Below are 15,044 nucleotides of genomic sequence, written 5' to 3'. Positions count from 1 at the left end.
AAAGCGTGGGAAACGGTCCGCTCAATCGAACCGCACGGAAAATGATTGACGTGAGATGCCCGGCGTATGAAATCGATCGGTAGACGACTCAAGAACTGACATGCCCCGGAAGATTATAGATTGATAGTCTATAGTAAAGCGGAACGTTGACTCGGGCGTGTTGAAGCGGACGTGGGAAGCGATGCATGTTCTCTGTTCGTGTGGAGACCTCGGGAGCGCCAAGCCCCGCAAAAGCACTTAACCCTACCTGGGACTAGCGTATCATGGCGATCTTCCGCCGCAACATTTTTTTCCACAAGCGCTCGAACTTTGCGAACCGCACAACGACAGACTGCACGCCATGACTTCCACAACTCCCACAATGGCCGAAATCGAGTCCAAGAAACGTAAAAGAAAGCACAAGAAATCCGCTCTTGCCGCCCCTGCTCCACCCGCCAGCAATGGCACCGCCGATGAAAAGCCCCGCAAGAAGTCTAAGAAAGCGCACACACCAGAACCTGAGGTAGAGGATGTTGCGAATATTGCTAGCGACACTCAAGATGAGGAGAATGAAGAGGGGCTCAATTTGGAGCTGAAGAAAATTGCCGCGGACGCAAAGGTGGCCCAAGTTGAGGCAGATGACGAGGCGGATGGCGAACAGAACGGAGCAGACGACGAGCGGAACGATGATCTGCCTCCAGCCGACTTGACGTCCGGCACCTCAATACCCACCGTCGACGACCCCGTCAATTTCACGGATCTGAAGCTCGGAGATAGAACGATGCAGGCTATACAGGCGATGGGTTTCGAGAGCATGACGGAGATTCAGAGGCGCGCAATACCACCTCTAATGGCAGGAAAGGATGTGCTGGGTGCCGCAAAAGTACGCATACTCGCTTATGGTTTCGTAGTGGCTTGCTGCTGACAACAGACTTTGTACAGACCGGCTCAGGGAAGACCTTGGCATTTGTAAGTCTCCAAGGCTCCTCATTCTCTTGCGTGAGTAGAGAACTAACGAGTGTAGCTCATACCTGCGATCGAAATGCTTTCCGCAATGAAGTTCAAACCACGGAACGGAACTGGAGTGATTGTCGTGTCACCCACCCGAGAGCTTGCATTACAGATTTTTGGAGTCGCAAGAGAGTTGCTTGAGAAGCACAGCCAGACGTTCGGTATCGTGATAGGCGGCGCCAATCGACGAGCGGAAGCAGACAAGCTGGCCAAAGGCGTTAACCTGCTGATCGCAACACCAGGCCGCCTCTTAGATCACCTTCACAACACCGAAGGGTTCGTCTTCAAAAACCTCAAGAGCTTGATCATTGACGAAGCCGACCGCATCCTCGAGGTCGGATTCGAAGACGAAATGAGATCCATCATCAAGATCCTGCCAAAGGACCGTCAGACCATGCTATTCTCAGCGACGCAGACCACGAAGGTTGAGGACCTCGCTCGCATATCGCTCAAGCCGGGACCTCTCTACATCAATGTCGACTACAGGAAAGAGCATTCCACAGTGGAGGGGCTAGAACAAGGCTACGTGATCTGTGACAGCGACACGAGGTTCCGACTTCTGTTCTCTTTCCTCAAGAAGCACCAGAAGAAGAAGATCCTTGTCTTCTTCTCCTCGTGCAACGCGGTGAACTACTTTTCTGAGCTACTCAACTACGTAGGTTTATCCTCCCGGCGCCTCATCGCGTCTTGAGCCAGGCTGACCAACATTTAGATCGACTTGCCTGTGATGGCGTTACACGTCGGTCTTCCATCCACCTCACGCATCTTCATTCACTGACACGACCCAGGGCAAGCTCAAACAGCAAGCACGAACTAACAGATTTTTCGAATTCTGCAATGCTAGCGCAGGCACGTTGATATGCACAGATGTCGCGGCACGAGGATTGGACATACCTGAGGTCGACTGGGTGATACAATTCGACCCTCCGGACGATCCGCGTGATTACATTCACCGGGTTGGCCGTACTGCGAGAGGATCGAATGGCAAAGGGCGCAGCTTGCTCTTCCTCCTCCCGAGCGAAGTCGGCTTTCTGAAGTTGCTGAAGGAGGCCCGGGTGCCTCTGGTAGAATTCGAACTACCCAACAACAAAATACTGAACATCCAAAGCCAGCTTGAGGTATGTTCTCCCTGGTGCAGGCTTAGTATTCTCACAGAGTGCATGCTGCCGTTGTCTGAGATGCTACCCGGCTGGCATTTCGGCAACGCGGCAATGTTAGACCGAGATGTTGCGGTGCCGATCTCCATTTCGAAAGACTTTGCTGACATTGGACCTCCACCTTTACAGGCCTTGATAGGGAAGAACTACTATCTCAACAAGTCCGCAAAAGAGGGCTATCGCTCATATTTGCATGCCTACGCGTCCCACAGGTAGGTTCAACAACGCGCGTCACTACCCGCATTTCGAGGCTCACGATGTGTACAGTCTGAGGTCTATATTTGATGTTCATAAGCTGGATCTTGTGTAAGTATTGTTGCTCGTCTATGGAAGCCAAACTTTAACCATGAGCAGCAAAGTCGCCAAGTCGTTTGGCTTCGGAGCTCCGCCGCGGATAGATCTTACTCTAGGTGCGAGCTTGAGTAGAGACAAGAAAACAGAAGGTAGGAGGGCATACGGGAGTCAGCCGAAGCAGGGGAAACGGCCTATGAAGCCCAAGCGGGCATGATGAGGAGCTTTCAAGCTGAACGCGCGAGTTGAGGCAAACCTGAAGGCACGATGTATGACACGAGCGAAACGGTTTCTAGGCCGAGTAGGAATGCCAAAGCAATACTATCTGGTCAGGAGTTTGCCATTCAAGTTCACGGCTTTCTTATCAAGGCGCTCCGCCAAGTGTAGCAAAAATTAGTCCCAAATAGGCTGCGCTGGTGAATCCAACCAAACAGCTGCCTCTCCCGCGCATACACGGAGACATTAGAATGTGAAGTTTATGGCATTCTGCCATTAAGATCGGTGGGGTCTATTACTCTATGGGTCAAAGTCGATCAACTATCTCCTTTCCTGAGAACAGCTGGCAAAAAGTGCACTCACAATCACATGGTAAGCTTTCCAGGGCGGCCTTCGCCACTGAAAAGACATGTCATGGTTACACGAAGACCGGTGAAGAAATGGTGCCATGTACAATAGTCTAGCCAGTTAGCAGCGCTCATCGCTCCTTTCCATCCCGTGCCAACTGCCAGTTCACCATCAGCTCTGTCGGCATCCCCACTCACCTCTTCGAGAATTGGTACCTTGTCTCTGTCATTCGACAAGCAGTGTATGCACATCACGACCCACCAGCGCGCAATAAGGCTGCTGCGAACGCTCAGGGTTAACGGAGCGGGTTGAGTGGATGATGCGCTGGCAAGTCTCAAAATAAACTGGCGAATCAGGGCGCAGAGGGGCGAAACGACTTGCAGGCGGCGGATGTGCCCGTGCAGGCGGGCAGCCTGCGTTTCCGGAGAAACGAGACAAGCGACGCGGCGACTTAAAAAGGACAAGGTGGGATGTATGACGTTGAGAGCAGTTGGGAGGGTACGCTATGGCGGTGAGGAGCCGCACTCGGTCTGTTGAGACAAAGTTCCACGGGTGAAATGTAGCAACTTATACTGTGAACCATGAGCCGTCTCGATTCGGGCCGCTGGTTTCCTTTTTTCCCCGTGAGGCGCAACGACTTGTGCGTGTTCCCAGCCACCACCCTCTCACGATGCTGGGTCTGGCGCTGGGCTGGCGGCTGACTGCAACTGCACGGCGGGTCTCTTGTCCTGCGCGGGCGCAATAGTTTGGTCTCCTAGCGGTGGCATGTATGCAGGAGCTGCATAGCGAGAACGGGGGCCACGAGGCGAGTCTGTTTGGGTGCGTGATACAGGCGAGGACGCAGGACGCACCCGTGGACGTCTCGAGAAAAGGGTGGCTGGAGTGTAGCGGAACGTGGTCTTGTAGGGTAGCTCTCCGGAAAAACTTGGAGCGCTGGAATAGGGTGCCAGCTTCTTCAGCGTCTAGCAGGCTATTGTGCGGCAGCCTTTTGCGAACGGCGGCTTGGTCCATAGACAGAGCGCAGAGGGTGTTGTGAAGGTGGGCTACCTGCTACCAATAAGCCGCGGCGGCGCTAGTGAAGCAGGCGACAGGGGTGTCTTTCGTTCCCACCCACGACCTTGCCCGGCCCTCTCTCCACCGCAGCCCACCTTCGCCCGCCGCGCAGCAATTCCTCATCACCACCACCGAGCTCCGTCGCAAGCCATTGCACAGGGCCAGCCCACCGAGTGCGGACTGCCTCTCGCCTCTCGCCTGTTCCTGGCGCCAGTACGTCGGTCTATTGCTGCTCCGCCGCAGTCGCAGTTGCCGTGCGGCTCGGCTGCGTTTACTGCACTGTGTACTCACCCGCCTCAGCTACGCTCAACCACGCTCAACCTCTCGCCGGAGCCGTGTCCGCCCGCTCCCGCCGTCGCTCGCACGCCGCAGCGCCGCCCCAGCATATCTCAGCATCACGCCCGCTCGAGTATGCGTTGACCGCCCGACATCACATTCGCTATCCATCTGAGTGTGCCGCCGTCGCCCCAGGTCCCACGGCGTGGCAGCATCAAGACGCCGCGGTTGCGCAAACGAGAAACGGCCACGCAACGGTCCTGCACTCGCCATCACACGCATATCCCATCCTCGTATCCTTCCGAGAGTATCCATTGCCCTCATGTCGCCCGTCAACAGCGTCTGCTTCTAGAGTCGGTCAAGATTCACAATGGGCGTGGACACCCGACGACCACCCCTCCCGGCGCCCACTGAACCCTCGACTCTCAGTTCCGTAGACAACGACACTACCCTGCGAGACGACATCGACACCAACGTCTCCGCGCGCACCGACAAGACCTCGTACTCCATCCCGGAAGACGGCACGCCCGTCACCATCAACACCACTAAGCGAGAGGGCGGCGTCCACAAGAAGTATCCCTCGCAGACCTCACTGCTGATCGAGTACTTCGAAGGCGGAAAGGCCGAAGTCAAAGGCAAAGTCCACTCGCGCCCGAGCGTCCGAGTCCGAGTCACGCCGTCTTCCCGCAAAAACAAAACATCCAACGACCACCTGCAAATCACGCAGACCAGCCGCAGCACCCGGAAGCCCTCTTACATCCGGCGCATCTCCTTGGGCAGCAAGCCGCGCGACGAGATTGTCCAGAACACTGACGTCTCTCATTCAGAAGGCTCCAACGTGTCCTCACTTCCGCCCATAGATATCGAAGTCTTGCAGAACGCCAGCGACCTGTCCAGCAACGGCGGGCGCATTGTGCCACTAACCTCAGACATCTCTTCTATGCCCACGGATAGCATGCTCGAGGGAGAGCCCATCATCAAACCACCGGGCCGCCGTCGAAGCCGCAGCTTGGAAAGGGAAGAGGTCGTTGAGACCAAAGATACATCAGACACCCTCAAGGCCCCGACGCGCCAGCGCAGCAGGAGCTTGAGTAAGGAACGCATAACGCAGCGCGTCATGGAGAAGCTGCAGCAGAAGCCCGTCGAGGGCAGCACTTCCAGGTCCAAGGAGACCAGGAGCAGCAGGGAGGAGCTCAGCTCGAGCCGCAAGTCGCACCGGAGAACGAGCAGAGGCTCGCGGGAGGAAGATCTGAGCGCCGTTAGCGGGACTGAGTCTAGCCTCCTATCCTCCAATGCCCACCGCCGATCTGGAGATACCCATTCGGTGCGTTCTGGCGTTTCAGGCACTTCTTCGATCAACAACCCGAAATTGCTGGCGACAGTTGAAGATGCTATCAAGCGTCTGATCTTGCCCGAACTGAATGCACTAAAGGAGGAGCAGAACCGTTCAAAGTTCGACCGGCTGTCCCGTGACACTACTGGTACCTATGAAACCATAGAAACCACGAGCTCCCGTGACGCTTCTCGGCGACGCGTTTCAAAATCTTCGAGCGCTCCCCACATACACGGTAGCAAGCCAAAGGTTGTCCTCAATCGAGATGAGAACGATCCCGGTACCGTCCTCTCTGGAAGTTCAAGCCGCAAGGAACGCCGTTCGAGCCGTGGCTCTACATCTGACCGCAGCTACGCTGAATCCGTCGAAGAGAAGGTCCGTCGGAAGAAGAGCAAGGACAAGGACCGCCCGTCCGCGCGCGATGCCGCCTTGGCCGGGCTTGCTGGAGCCGGTCTCACTGCCGCAGCCCTGAAGCACCACGATTCTCACGAAGAGAAAGCGGACCGGAAAGAGAGGAGGCGTCGTCATTCTCGAACCAGCCGAAGCAGGACTGCGAGCATATCCGAAAGCGTAGAAGAACAGCGTCTCGAAGAGCAGAAGGAAGAAGTGCCCCCACTGCCCATCCTCCAGAGCGAGCTGCAGGGGTCTGAGCTGACCAGAGAGTCCATTCTTTCCGCCGATACGGAGACACGGGATCGGCCAAGCTCAAGGTCATCTCGCGGTACCGGCTCAGAGACTCCAATTCGAGAAGTCCCCCGTGGTTACGGTTCACCATCGTCTCGAACTCCTACCCGAACGCCCGTTGCGCTCCAGCGCGGCCTTGGAACAGCTCACAGCAACCGATCTCAGGGCGATCTTAGCCTAGCCACACCGAAGAGCGACCGAAGCTTCTCTGCTCGATCTAGGGAAGTTTCGACTGCCGCGCTTGAAGCAGCCGCCGCAGCTAAGGCTCGTGCAATCGAAAGCTCTGAGCCCCAACGGCCTCAGTATGAGATTGCTGAGGAGACGCCTACTCGCGGTCTCAGCCCGATTCAGAGTGAGGCTAGTTATCGGGAGGAACTCCAAGCGACCGGATCACCGCATGCTCTTCGCTCCGCTCACAGCGGCGCCTCCGTGTCCTCGGTAGGGCGGAATCCGGAGCGACCAACATCCAACTTGTCCCTTCGGTCCTTTGAATCTTCCCCAAGCACCAAAGCCGCTCGTACGAGGAAGCGTCCTCAAGGTGTCAGCCTTGAGCGCGGAAGAGAGATCCTCGGAGAGCCGTCCACCCCGCGAGATGTCGACGAATTTTTCGCACAGAATCACGAGCAGAACGAGCTGTACCGGCGGGAACTCGAGGCCAGCCAGCAAGGATCACCTACCGCGGATTACCGACGAATGACAAACTACACCGATGACAGTGCGGAGGGACAGTATCTCGACCGCGAGGACAAGCTCTCTATAAGTCAGGACATCCGCAAAGTCGGCTCCAACCCTGAATACGTCTCCACCCCTGTCGCTGTTGAGTCTGCCGTTGCCTCTCTCCACGAGCCCTCCAACATCAGCGTGCGTTCGTCTGTGTCTAGCCCGTTAAAGAAGAGCCGGTTGTCGCAGGTCAGCTCTATTCAGGAACAGCAGTCTTTCCACGAAGAGCCGACACTGCAAGAACATCCCAGTTCAGAGCGCTGGACTGCGATCCGTGATCAAGCGCAAACTCTAGCGGAGCAATCGCAAGGGACAAATTCGCCAAGACAAAGCACCGCTCGATCTATTGATGAAGCTCCCAGGATGCAAGCGACAGCGCTACCAACCGAAGGAGATATCATGCCGGAATTCGGATACGGCATCGATGATGAGTCTGAGGTTACGACCAATCCATCAATCATCAAAGGACCGTTGGGAGGAGGCGAATACCACGACCAAACCGAAGAGCTTCTGAGCAGGCAAGAGGAGCGCGAACTCACTCCAACCCATGAGTATGGAAAGGCGGCTGCGCTTGGGGCTGGTGCCGGAGCCGCTGCCATTGCTGCGGCTGCCGCCGCACGTGTGCGAGACCAGAGTCCGGCTGCGTATGACGGGCAGCAACAGGCCACCGTAGAAGATGACTACGACCAAGACTATGCAGGTGAGCCCCACTACGCGCAGCCCAGTTACTCGAGGGATCGCACACCATCGAGGAGCCCGGCCCTGTGGAAGGATGAGGGTTACCAGTCCGCTAACCAACCCGGAGGAGGCATCACCCCGGAGATGCGCAATCGCTCGAAGCTTTTTGACGATGATGGGCTCGGAGACTATGACGATACCGGCCTCGGCGGTGCCGACCTCTTCGCCGCCAATGGGAAGCACACACGTCACTTCAGTGGCAACTCTCATGGGATGCCGTCGCCACTGTATGATGCTGCGACCGGACGAGGCATTGATCGTATCCAATCCAAGGATATCGTGGCTTTGATGGATCATCTGACTGTTCGCGATGCGCAACGCAACGCTCGGGACACAGAGATTCTGGTTACCCTGGTGCGAAGCGCGGCGGAGATGCGCAACACTTTTGAAGAGATGAAGCAGTTCATCCGCGTTCAGGATGCAATGGTCATGAATAACACAGACAAGAGGGTTGATCTTGCCGAACAACGCATCTTAGGCGGCCCCCGTCCACAGCCTCTTGGTTCTCCACGGGCCCCTCGCTCATCGACCGATGATCTCGATGTCGAGACGAAAAAGAAGAACGTATTCAAGCGAGCCCTGAAGGGCCTGAGCATGAAGGGCGACAACGACATCAAGAAGATCGAGGCGATGCTCGTTCAGCTGCTCGGCGAAGTTGAAGGTCTGAAGCAGGTCCACCAGTTGTCAATGGAGCAGCAGAACCGGTCTAACAGCCTGACCTCATACGAGAACCTGAGGGCCAGCGGCGGACCCGAATCGGGCTATGAGCCAGAGGGACGAGCTAACACTGCTTCATCGCCAAACCAGTCCGGCTATCTTTCCAACCCATCCTCTCGTCGCATTCAAGACCTGCATTCTGGATATGATGTCCCGCAGACGCACCGTGTAAGCACCGTGCAGGAAGATGATGAGGAGTTCGACGATCCAGAGCCGCGGTATGATAACACGGAGCGTATGACGACCCCGACACAAGAAGCTCGTCGCCACAACAGTCTCCCGCAGGAGACCCCTCCGCAGGCATCACGAGCATTCCATGAATCGCAGAGCCAAGAGAACACGCCGAAGCGCAAACACAAGTCCAACTCTTCATCCATCTTCGGCATCCCAAAGATTTCAAGGTGGTCCAAGACTACAGCTTCGACAAATCCGGAGAGCCTTCCACGTAACAGCGGGTCAGGAGAGAGGAGGCCGTATTCTAGCGCTTCCCGGTCCGGATCACAGGTGAACATTGCCTACGGCGATGGACATTATGAGCTTGAGGACGATGACAGGTTGCGTTCCAACACCTCTCTTGCCAGGGACGAGCGCGGCTCGATTCGGTCTGCCTCGCCTCTCATCCCTGAGGACCCTGAGGAGCAGTACACCATGGACGATCCGAAGTATCAGGCCCACCGCAATTCTTTGAATTTACAGCATCCTCAGCCACGACCCGGGCCGACCGGCCGTCACCAGACCCATCTAGAATCTCAAGCTCGAATCTTCGAGCCTGTCGCTTCTCCAGACTACGATCAGTGGGGTAGCAATCCCTCCCTGGCGCGTAACCGCCTCTCCGGTGGTGCCGCCAGCCAAGGGGCCGGACACTTGTCGCCAATTTCATCAGATGGTGGATACAGCCAGCACTCAGCTTCCGAGCAACAAGATGCTCCCCCTCGCCCGCCAAAGATTCCTGATGACGGTCCATTGATTCCTCCGCAGCAGCCGCTTGCTGGCCACGGGCAAGCGAGGCAGATGTACAGTTCACCCAACGAGTACGGAGGTCAGGGTACTTTGACGCCGTTGGCGCCTATCCAAGAGGTGCGCTATTCTCTAGAGACGGACACGGGACACCGTGTAGGTCCCACATCCATCCTTATCATCCGACATACCTGACTGACATTTGTAGTACACTCCCACCCCATCACCCCGTCCCAACAACCAGGGCCTCCACCCCACCGCCGCCATGGCTAGCCCACAGCGCAAGATTACCGGGCCTCGACCGATGGGCAGCAGGAGCCCGAGCGGGCAGCACGGTCTGAGCGGACAGGGTCAGCTAGGCCACTCTGACACGGTTATCAGGAGGAAGCCGGTCGCTGGTACGTAACTGACTCCGTCCACCTCACTTTTTTTGTATGCTCGGGTGGAGCTCCGCGATAAATGACGCTCTCTGTTTCTTGCCGGCCAGGTAAGATATGACCAAGCTTCGTTTGCTGTGATCGATCGTTTTTCCTTTGCTTTCGGTGCGGGTTCAACTCGAAGAATGTGTGCTGACTCTCATTCAAGCAGATACAGAGAGTCTGGAGAGTTATCGAAGCAGTCTCGATGACGAGATCTTCTAAATCTGAACGGTTTTCCGCTCACTACTCTTCTCGATCTACAGCGGCAGTGCCGTGCAGCAGATCTGTTTTGCAATCTAAAAAGGAGGATGCGTTTGGCTTTTTCTCGCGAAAGTAGTAGAAAGAGGCAAGACGAGAATGAGTGGGGTAGGGAGCGATACCCGACTCCAATCAATCCGATGGCAGTGGCAGTGGTACCGTGCATAAAACTCTTTTCATCATACTTCGGGAGTATATGGCTTTTGTGGGGCTTTTCAATTCGGCGTTTTTTTACTTGGACGATGCGACCGCCTAATTCCTTTTGTAATCCATGAGGGATGACTTCATGCTTTATGAGGGATGATGGGGAGAATGGTGGGAGAATGGTGGGCGAATGGATGAGGGGATGGCTCATTATTGCATTAGCGGCTTTATCAGGCATTAGATGCATGAGGTTATGAATGCATTGGGTATGCTCGGGAGTTGTAATGGCCTTGCTGAACGACCTGTGAATGATTCGTGGATGTGATGCACTAATCTGGGCTGGAGCCGATGTGACTCGCTGGATATCACGCCTCTGGCCTAGAAACCTTTGTCTGCAAAACTGAATTATCTACCCCGCCGACGTACTTTACACTATGTTTTCCCAAATCCCATAGCTAGCGTCTCGAGAGGAGCGCTTTACGTATAGACAGACATGAGGTACGATTCCCCCAACCCAAAGCTCGAAATAAACTTACCCCCGCGTTCTGCCAACCTAACGCTCGAAGTAAACTTTACCCCTGCGGAGGCTCCCCCTGCGGCGGCGCTCCCTCGGCCCTCCTGATCTAGACCTGCCCAGGGCAGTCCGGAATGGCGATAGCGACAAGGCCTCTTACCTTGCCCAGCTCGTTCGCCCTGTTGCGTTTCATGATGATGGCGGTGGCGTAGTCGCCGACGTCTTGGGATGTCATGGAGCAGTCTTCGGTCCAGTTGGCGGAATAGTCGACTGCGAGGGCGCAGGTGTGGGCGTACTGGGTGAAGGCTTGTTAGTGGGGGTGGGGAGTGGAGCGTGGAACGTGGAATGTGGAACGTGGAAAGTGCAATTGGTGGCGTGAGGGTGGAGTAGGAGGGATAGGGAAGAAAGAAGGGGAGAGGCGAGATGGGGGCGATATTGTGAACTGAGATGAGAGAATATACTTACGCTTAGCCACCAAGATCCACGTTTCTTACCACGCAAAACGTACATCCAGCCAGCAGTGTCCAGCTTCAAGACCCCAGTTGCATGAAAGCAATCGTCCAGGACTGGCGACCCATCCGAGTCCTCGCAGACAATGTCATCGAACTCTGGCATGTTGACCGTGATGGGTCCGTCTGCTCGAGGCCAAATTGGCAGGAAGATATCTCGCTCGACTTTCCTTGGCTAGTGACGTGCTGGACAGGGGATGCTGTAATGTCTCTTCCTCCATACACGCCTCTTACGCCGCCTCTAACCCTGAAGTAGAATCCGTGGAAGCAGACATGAAGCATATACATGTAGGATCTGTGGATTTAGTTAGTATTACTGGCGTTGTGCCCAGCTATCTGCAATGCCTTCGACCGAAAAGGATGACGTTTCTCCCTGATACCGCGGGGAGCCTCGATGGTATTTGCGTCGCCTGGCGGCAGTTCCCTACATGTTCTGGAGCTCCTCAGCGGTCGATAAGGCGTCTAGCCACTTCCGTGTTTCTTTGAGGCCACGGAGTGAGATCCTCCACACTCTGCCGTTTCCATGCCAAGAGTGATGGAGGAGCATTAGGACAGAATTTGGACCAATTCCAGGAGATGTAAGCATGATGAATATAATACTGAGCCTCATTCAGCAGCCTACTGCGCCTCCATCCTCCGTTCGAAGCGCTCGAAGAGAAATGGATACATCTCATTCTGGCGGGGGCGCAACCGCTGGAAGATCATCGAGGCGACTTTGACGCCAAGACGACAGTTCATCTCCATTGTTGGCAGTAGCTCTTCAGCTACGCCCGTATAGAACAGACCGTTCGTAAGCTCGATATTGTCCAAATGTGGCCCATCCACGTTTAGCGGAGAAGCAAGCGGCCAGACGCGGCGGTGCACCCATTTCACGCCGATTTCTGCTAATGGCCTTAGAGGGTGTCCTAGCAGCTCGGCGATGAATGCGTCCGGTATGGTTTCCGGTGACGTGATTTTGTACAGAGTCTCCCCGTAGACGACGTCGCCCTCTAGGACGGTAGGGGCGAACGAACTTTCAAGGGAGAACACCCTGGTCTTACGCTGCGCAGCTGTGTAGATAACATCTGGTATATCGTCCGACGTGCTGACATTGAATACTGCGGGAGCTAGTCGGATATTCAAGGGTGTTGTGAAATAGGTAACATGGCGCTCAACGAAAGCAGGAAGAGACTCCCCGTTCGAGAATGAACCGAAATCGAAACCCAGCGCCGCTCTTCGCAAGTGAGCCGCGATTATGACTATATCAAATTCTTGATCGTCTTCCTTCTCTTCGTTGCGGCTGCTGTCCGACAGCTTGAGCTGGAACCTGTCGTGGCTTGACCTTGTGATTGAAGCGACACGTGTGCGCAGCTGGAGCTGGGCTTCTGAAAGGCGTAGAAGCCTGAGGACCAGCTCGGCCATCCCTCTCGGGCGACTGATGAGCTCAAAGGCGGGCGATAAATCCATGGCGATCAAGACTGAAAAAGCATTCAGCTCGTTGATATCATGACCGAAAAGTTTTCTAACCGTAGGCTCGACGATGTCATGAATATAAGACGAGGAGATTCGGTGATCGGACAAATACTGAGTAGCTGGCGTCTTACTCTCCTCCTCAAGCCCCACTCGCCGAATAGCAGCGAGCAGATCCCCGTCGGTGTAGGAATTTTCCGAATACAGCTCCCGGAAACGTGACAGTTTATCGTCGACGATAGCGTGCAGCCGGCGCACCGACAAACCGTAGTACCAGATATCCCGAATTTGCTCCCTCCTCGTCCTGGCTTTGAGATCTCCCTTTCTCTTTAATATAATGCTCTCCCCATCCCAAACCCCGGCGGGGACGGAGGTATACCTCCGCGGCACCTCAGCAACTTTCCGTCGAAGCCCTGCATTATCTACGGCAGTCTGCATACAGGAGTCGTCGCCTCGAAAGATTGTGGCTCCAGTTTCAACGAAACGGTAGACCCCATGCGTCCCACCGTCGAGCGGTGTGCTGTTCACTAGGCCCCCAATCTGTTCATCCGCCTCGAACACGACGACCTCCATCGGCACGAGATGGGTGTACTCATTGTGCAATTGGTAAGCCACGGACGCGCCTGCAATTCCCGCTCCGATGATTGCCACCCTCTTGGGCTCAGCGATGGTGATTGGACGGTGTGGAGGTCGTAGTGGGTGTTGGTGTGATTCGAAGTGGCCAGGAACATTTGTGGTAAGTGCGAATGCCACAAATGCACGGATGTAAACAGGACGCATTGCGTAACGGACGACGAAAAGTGGAATTATAAAGTAGTGGATATTTGGATACAAAGCGGCATCTGAAGTTGTTAATAGTTGTCTACGGTTGCGGCTGTGCCTCTCGACGGCAAGGAAGAGAACTTCCTAAAGGCGTGCGGCGCAGCGGGTCACATGATCCATTATTCTCCCCTTCCCAGTTGGCTTTGAATCATTGCAACTAATGCGACAGTATACAATAAAACACGCCAAAAAAAAGCCGCCTTGTAAGCGACGGCACAATAAGACACAATCGAAGAAGAAGGCTGCGGATAGTAGCGTTCAGAAATGGGTTTCTAACATAGTCTTAATATGTAATGGAATTCGCGGCATTGGGTTCCTAGCTCAACTTGCTAGCTTCCAAGGTTATCTTGGCCTACCATAACATGGTACGTTCGTCTCAACAACGAGGTAGGCGGAAGGCATTAAATATCAAGCCGCAATCAGAAAAGTAGTACGGAGGGCCTTGCGGCTGTCACTACCAGGTAGATGTGCGTTTCCTGTACGATTAAATGCCGAAGTAAGCGTTCTCGTTTATGTTATGTAGGTAGCTCACTTTTTAAAGACATCATAACGAGACGGATTGGCCAATGTTGCGGGAGCTCCAGATCGTTCGCGTACGACAATATCTGTCCGTTGAACCTACCTCCGTAAATGGAGCGCTGCAAGCCTTCAGGAAGCGTGAAGACTTGCAGAGAAGCTCGTCTTGCCTACTCGAAGAGCCCTACGCCCCATGATCTACTAACACCAGTATCCGCCATCTAGCTAGTGAACACGCCCATCGAGCAAAATATTAGAGCACTTGGCGTGCCGCAAACATAAAAAGCCCAAGCTGAAAGCCGCACTTCTCTCCCCCACCAGCCCCCACCCAAACCCCCCAAAAGATCACCCCTTCGCCCTCCCACAAACTCCAAAAGAATACCCACAAAACCCAATACCATCCAAAAAAATTAAATGAAAAGATAAAGCCCCAGCCAGACATCCTTACCCCCCAATGCCCCGCGGATGGAGCGGAAACACCAGGGGACTCGAACGCCCAACTAGAACTGCATCGCGGCCTGTGATCGTGGTGATAGTCTAGAGACTATCCAGGTGTAGCGACGCCCCTGCCTTGAATTGTTGGAGGAGTTTGAGAATAAGGAGATATATATACAATACCTTTCTGCAAGTGCGCGAATAGGGTAGGACAGTCCTGGGGCTTGTTCTCTGCGCGAAATGGGTGCGATAATGAGATGGTTGAGGGCTCGCGGAGGTGAGGGGCAGAGATTTGGTTGGAGGGGTAGATGGAGGGTGTGATCTGGGAGAGCGGGGTGGGAGTCACTGCGAGGGGTTGGGAGAGGAGAGTGGGAACGAAATTCTGTCCTGTTTTTGTTCTTCAGGTTAGAATTCATGCTCTTTGGGACGCGTCGCTTCTTTTCTTTGATATCTTAAGTGGTCTTGGGCCATGTTTGTGGTGACCAAAGGGACTCAGCC

At 54.9% G+C, this 15,044-nt stretch overlaps 4 protein-coding genes across 4 annotated transcripts; 2 read left to right on the top strand and 2 right to left on the bottom strand.

Moving 5' to 3' along the window:
- Nucleotides 1-307: 307 nt before the first annotated feature.
- Nucleotides 308-2,897, top strand: BU26DRAFT_518310 (ATP-dependent RNA helicase HAS1). The gene is made up of 8 exons (XM_033828779.1): nucleotides 308-862; nucleotides 922-948; nucleotides 1,004-1,645; nucleotides 1,703-1,729; nucleotides 1,779-2,108; nucleotides 2,277-2,359; nucleotides 2,415-2,453; nucleotides 2,502-2,897. The coding sequence occupies exons 1-8, from the start codon at nucleotides 362-364 to the stop codon at nucleotides 2,653-2,655; spliced, it is 1,803 nt and encodes a 600-aa protein (XP_033684757.1). The 5' UTR covers nucleotides 308-361; the 3' UTR covers nucleotides 2,656-2,897.
- A 1,691-nt stretch (nucleotides 2,898-4,588) lies between these two features.
- BU26DRAFT_289093 (uncharacterized protein) lies at nucleotides 4,589-9,971 on the top strand. Its single transcript, XM_033821608.1, has 2 exons — nucleotides 4,589-9,636; nucleotides 9,689-9,971. Exons 1-2 carry the CDS (start codon nucleotides 4,702-4,704, stop codon nucleotides 9,884-9,886), a joined length of 5,133 nt encoding a protein of 1,710 aa, XP_033684756.1. The 5' UTR covers nucleotides 4,589-4,701; the 3' UTR covers nucleotides 9,887-9,971.
- On the bottom strand, nucleotides 9,972-10,582 carry BU26DRAFT_289094 (uncharacterized protein). The gene has a single exon (XM_033821609.1). The coding sequence runs from the start codon at nucleotides 10,546-10,548 to the stop codon at nucleotides 10,057-10,059; it is 492 nt and encodes a 163-aa protein (XP_033684755.1). The 5' UTR covers nucleotides 10,549-10,582; the 3' UTR covers nucleotides 9,972-10,056.
- A 1,104-nt stretch (nucleotides 10,583-11,686) lies between these two features.
- Nucleotides 11,687-13,638, bottom strand: BU26DRAFT_289068 (FAD/NAD(P)-binding domain-containing protein). The gene has a single exon (XM_033821607.1). The coding sequence runs from the start codon at nucleotides 13,551-13,553 to the stop codon at nucleotides 11,943-11,945; it is 1,611 nt and encodes a 536-aa protein (XP_033684754.1). The 5' UTR covers nucleotides 13,554-13,638; the 3' UTR covers nucleotides 11,687-11,942.
- Nucleotides 13,639-15,044: the final 1,406 nt, after the last annotated feature.

The sequence above is a fragment of the Trematosphaeria pertusa genome (assembly GCF_010094035.1).
Source record: "Trematosphaeria pertusa strain CBS 122368 unplaced genomic scaffold BU26scaffold_6, whole genome shotgun sequence".
In the NCBI taxonomy this organism is placed as follows: Eukaryota; Fungi; Ascomycota; class Dothideomycetes; order Pleosporales; family Trematosphaeriaceae; genus Trematosphaeria; species Trematosphaeria pertusa.
The sequence above is the reverse complement of the archived record's forward strand: the minus strand, read 5'-3'. Positions and strand labels throughout refer to the sequence as shown.

Bases quoted from the DNA above. Each gene is read 5' to 3' on its own strand.
- BU26DRAFT_289093 (XM_033821608.1), top strand. From the start codon at position 4,702: ATGGGCGTGGACACCCGACGACCACCCCTCCCGGCGCCCACTGAACCC. The intron at 9,637-9,688 runs GTAGGTCCCACA...TGACATTTGTAG, and splicing joins AGACGGACACGGGACACCGT to TACACTCCCACCCCATCACC.
- BU26DRAFT_518310 (XM_033828779.1), top strand. From the start codon at position 362: ATGGCCGAAATCGAGTCCAAGAAACGTAAAAGAAAGCACAAGAAATCC. The intron at 1,730-1,778 runs GTCGGTCTTCCA...GACACGACCCAG, and splicing joins TGCCTGTGATGGCGTTACAC to GGCAAGCTCAAACAGCAAGC. The intron at 2,109-2,276 runs GTATGTTCTCCC...CCACCTTTACAG, and splicing joins ACATCCAAAGCCAGCTTGAG to GCCTTGATAGGGAAGAACTA.
- BU26DRAFT_289094 (XM_033821609.1), bottom strand. From the start codon at position 10,548: ATGCATCTAATGCCTGATAAAGCCGCTAATGCAATAATGAGCCATCCC.
- BU26DRAFT_289068 (XM_033821607.1), bottom strand. From the start codon at position 13,553: ATGCGTCCTGTTTACATCCGTGCATTTGTGGCATTCGCACTTACCACA.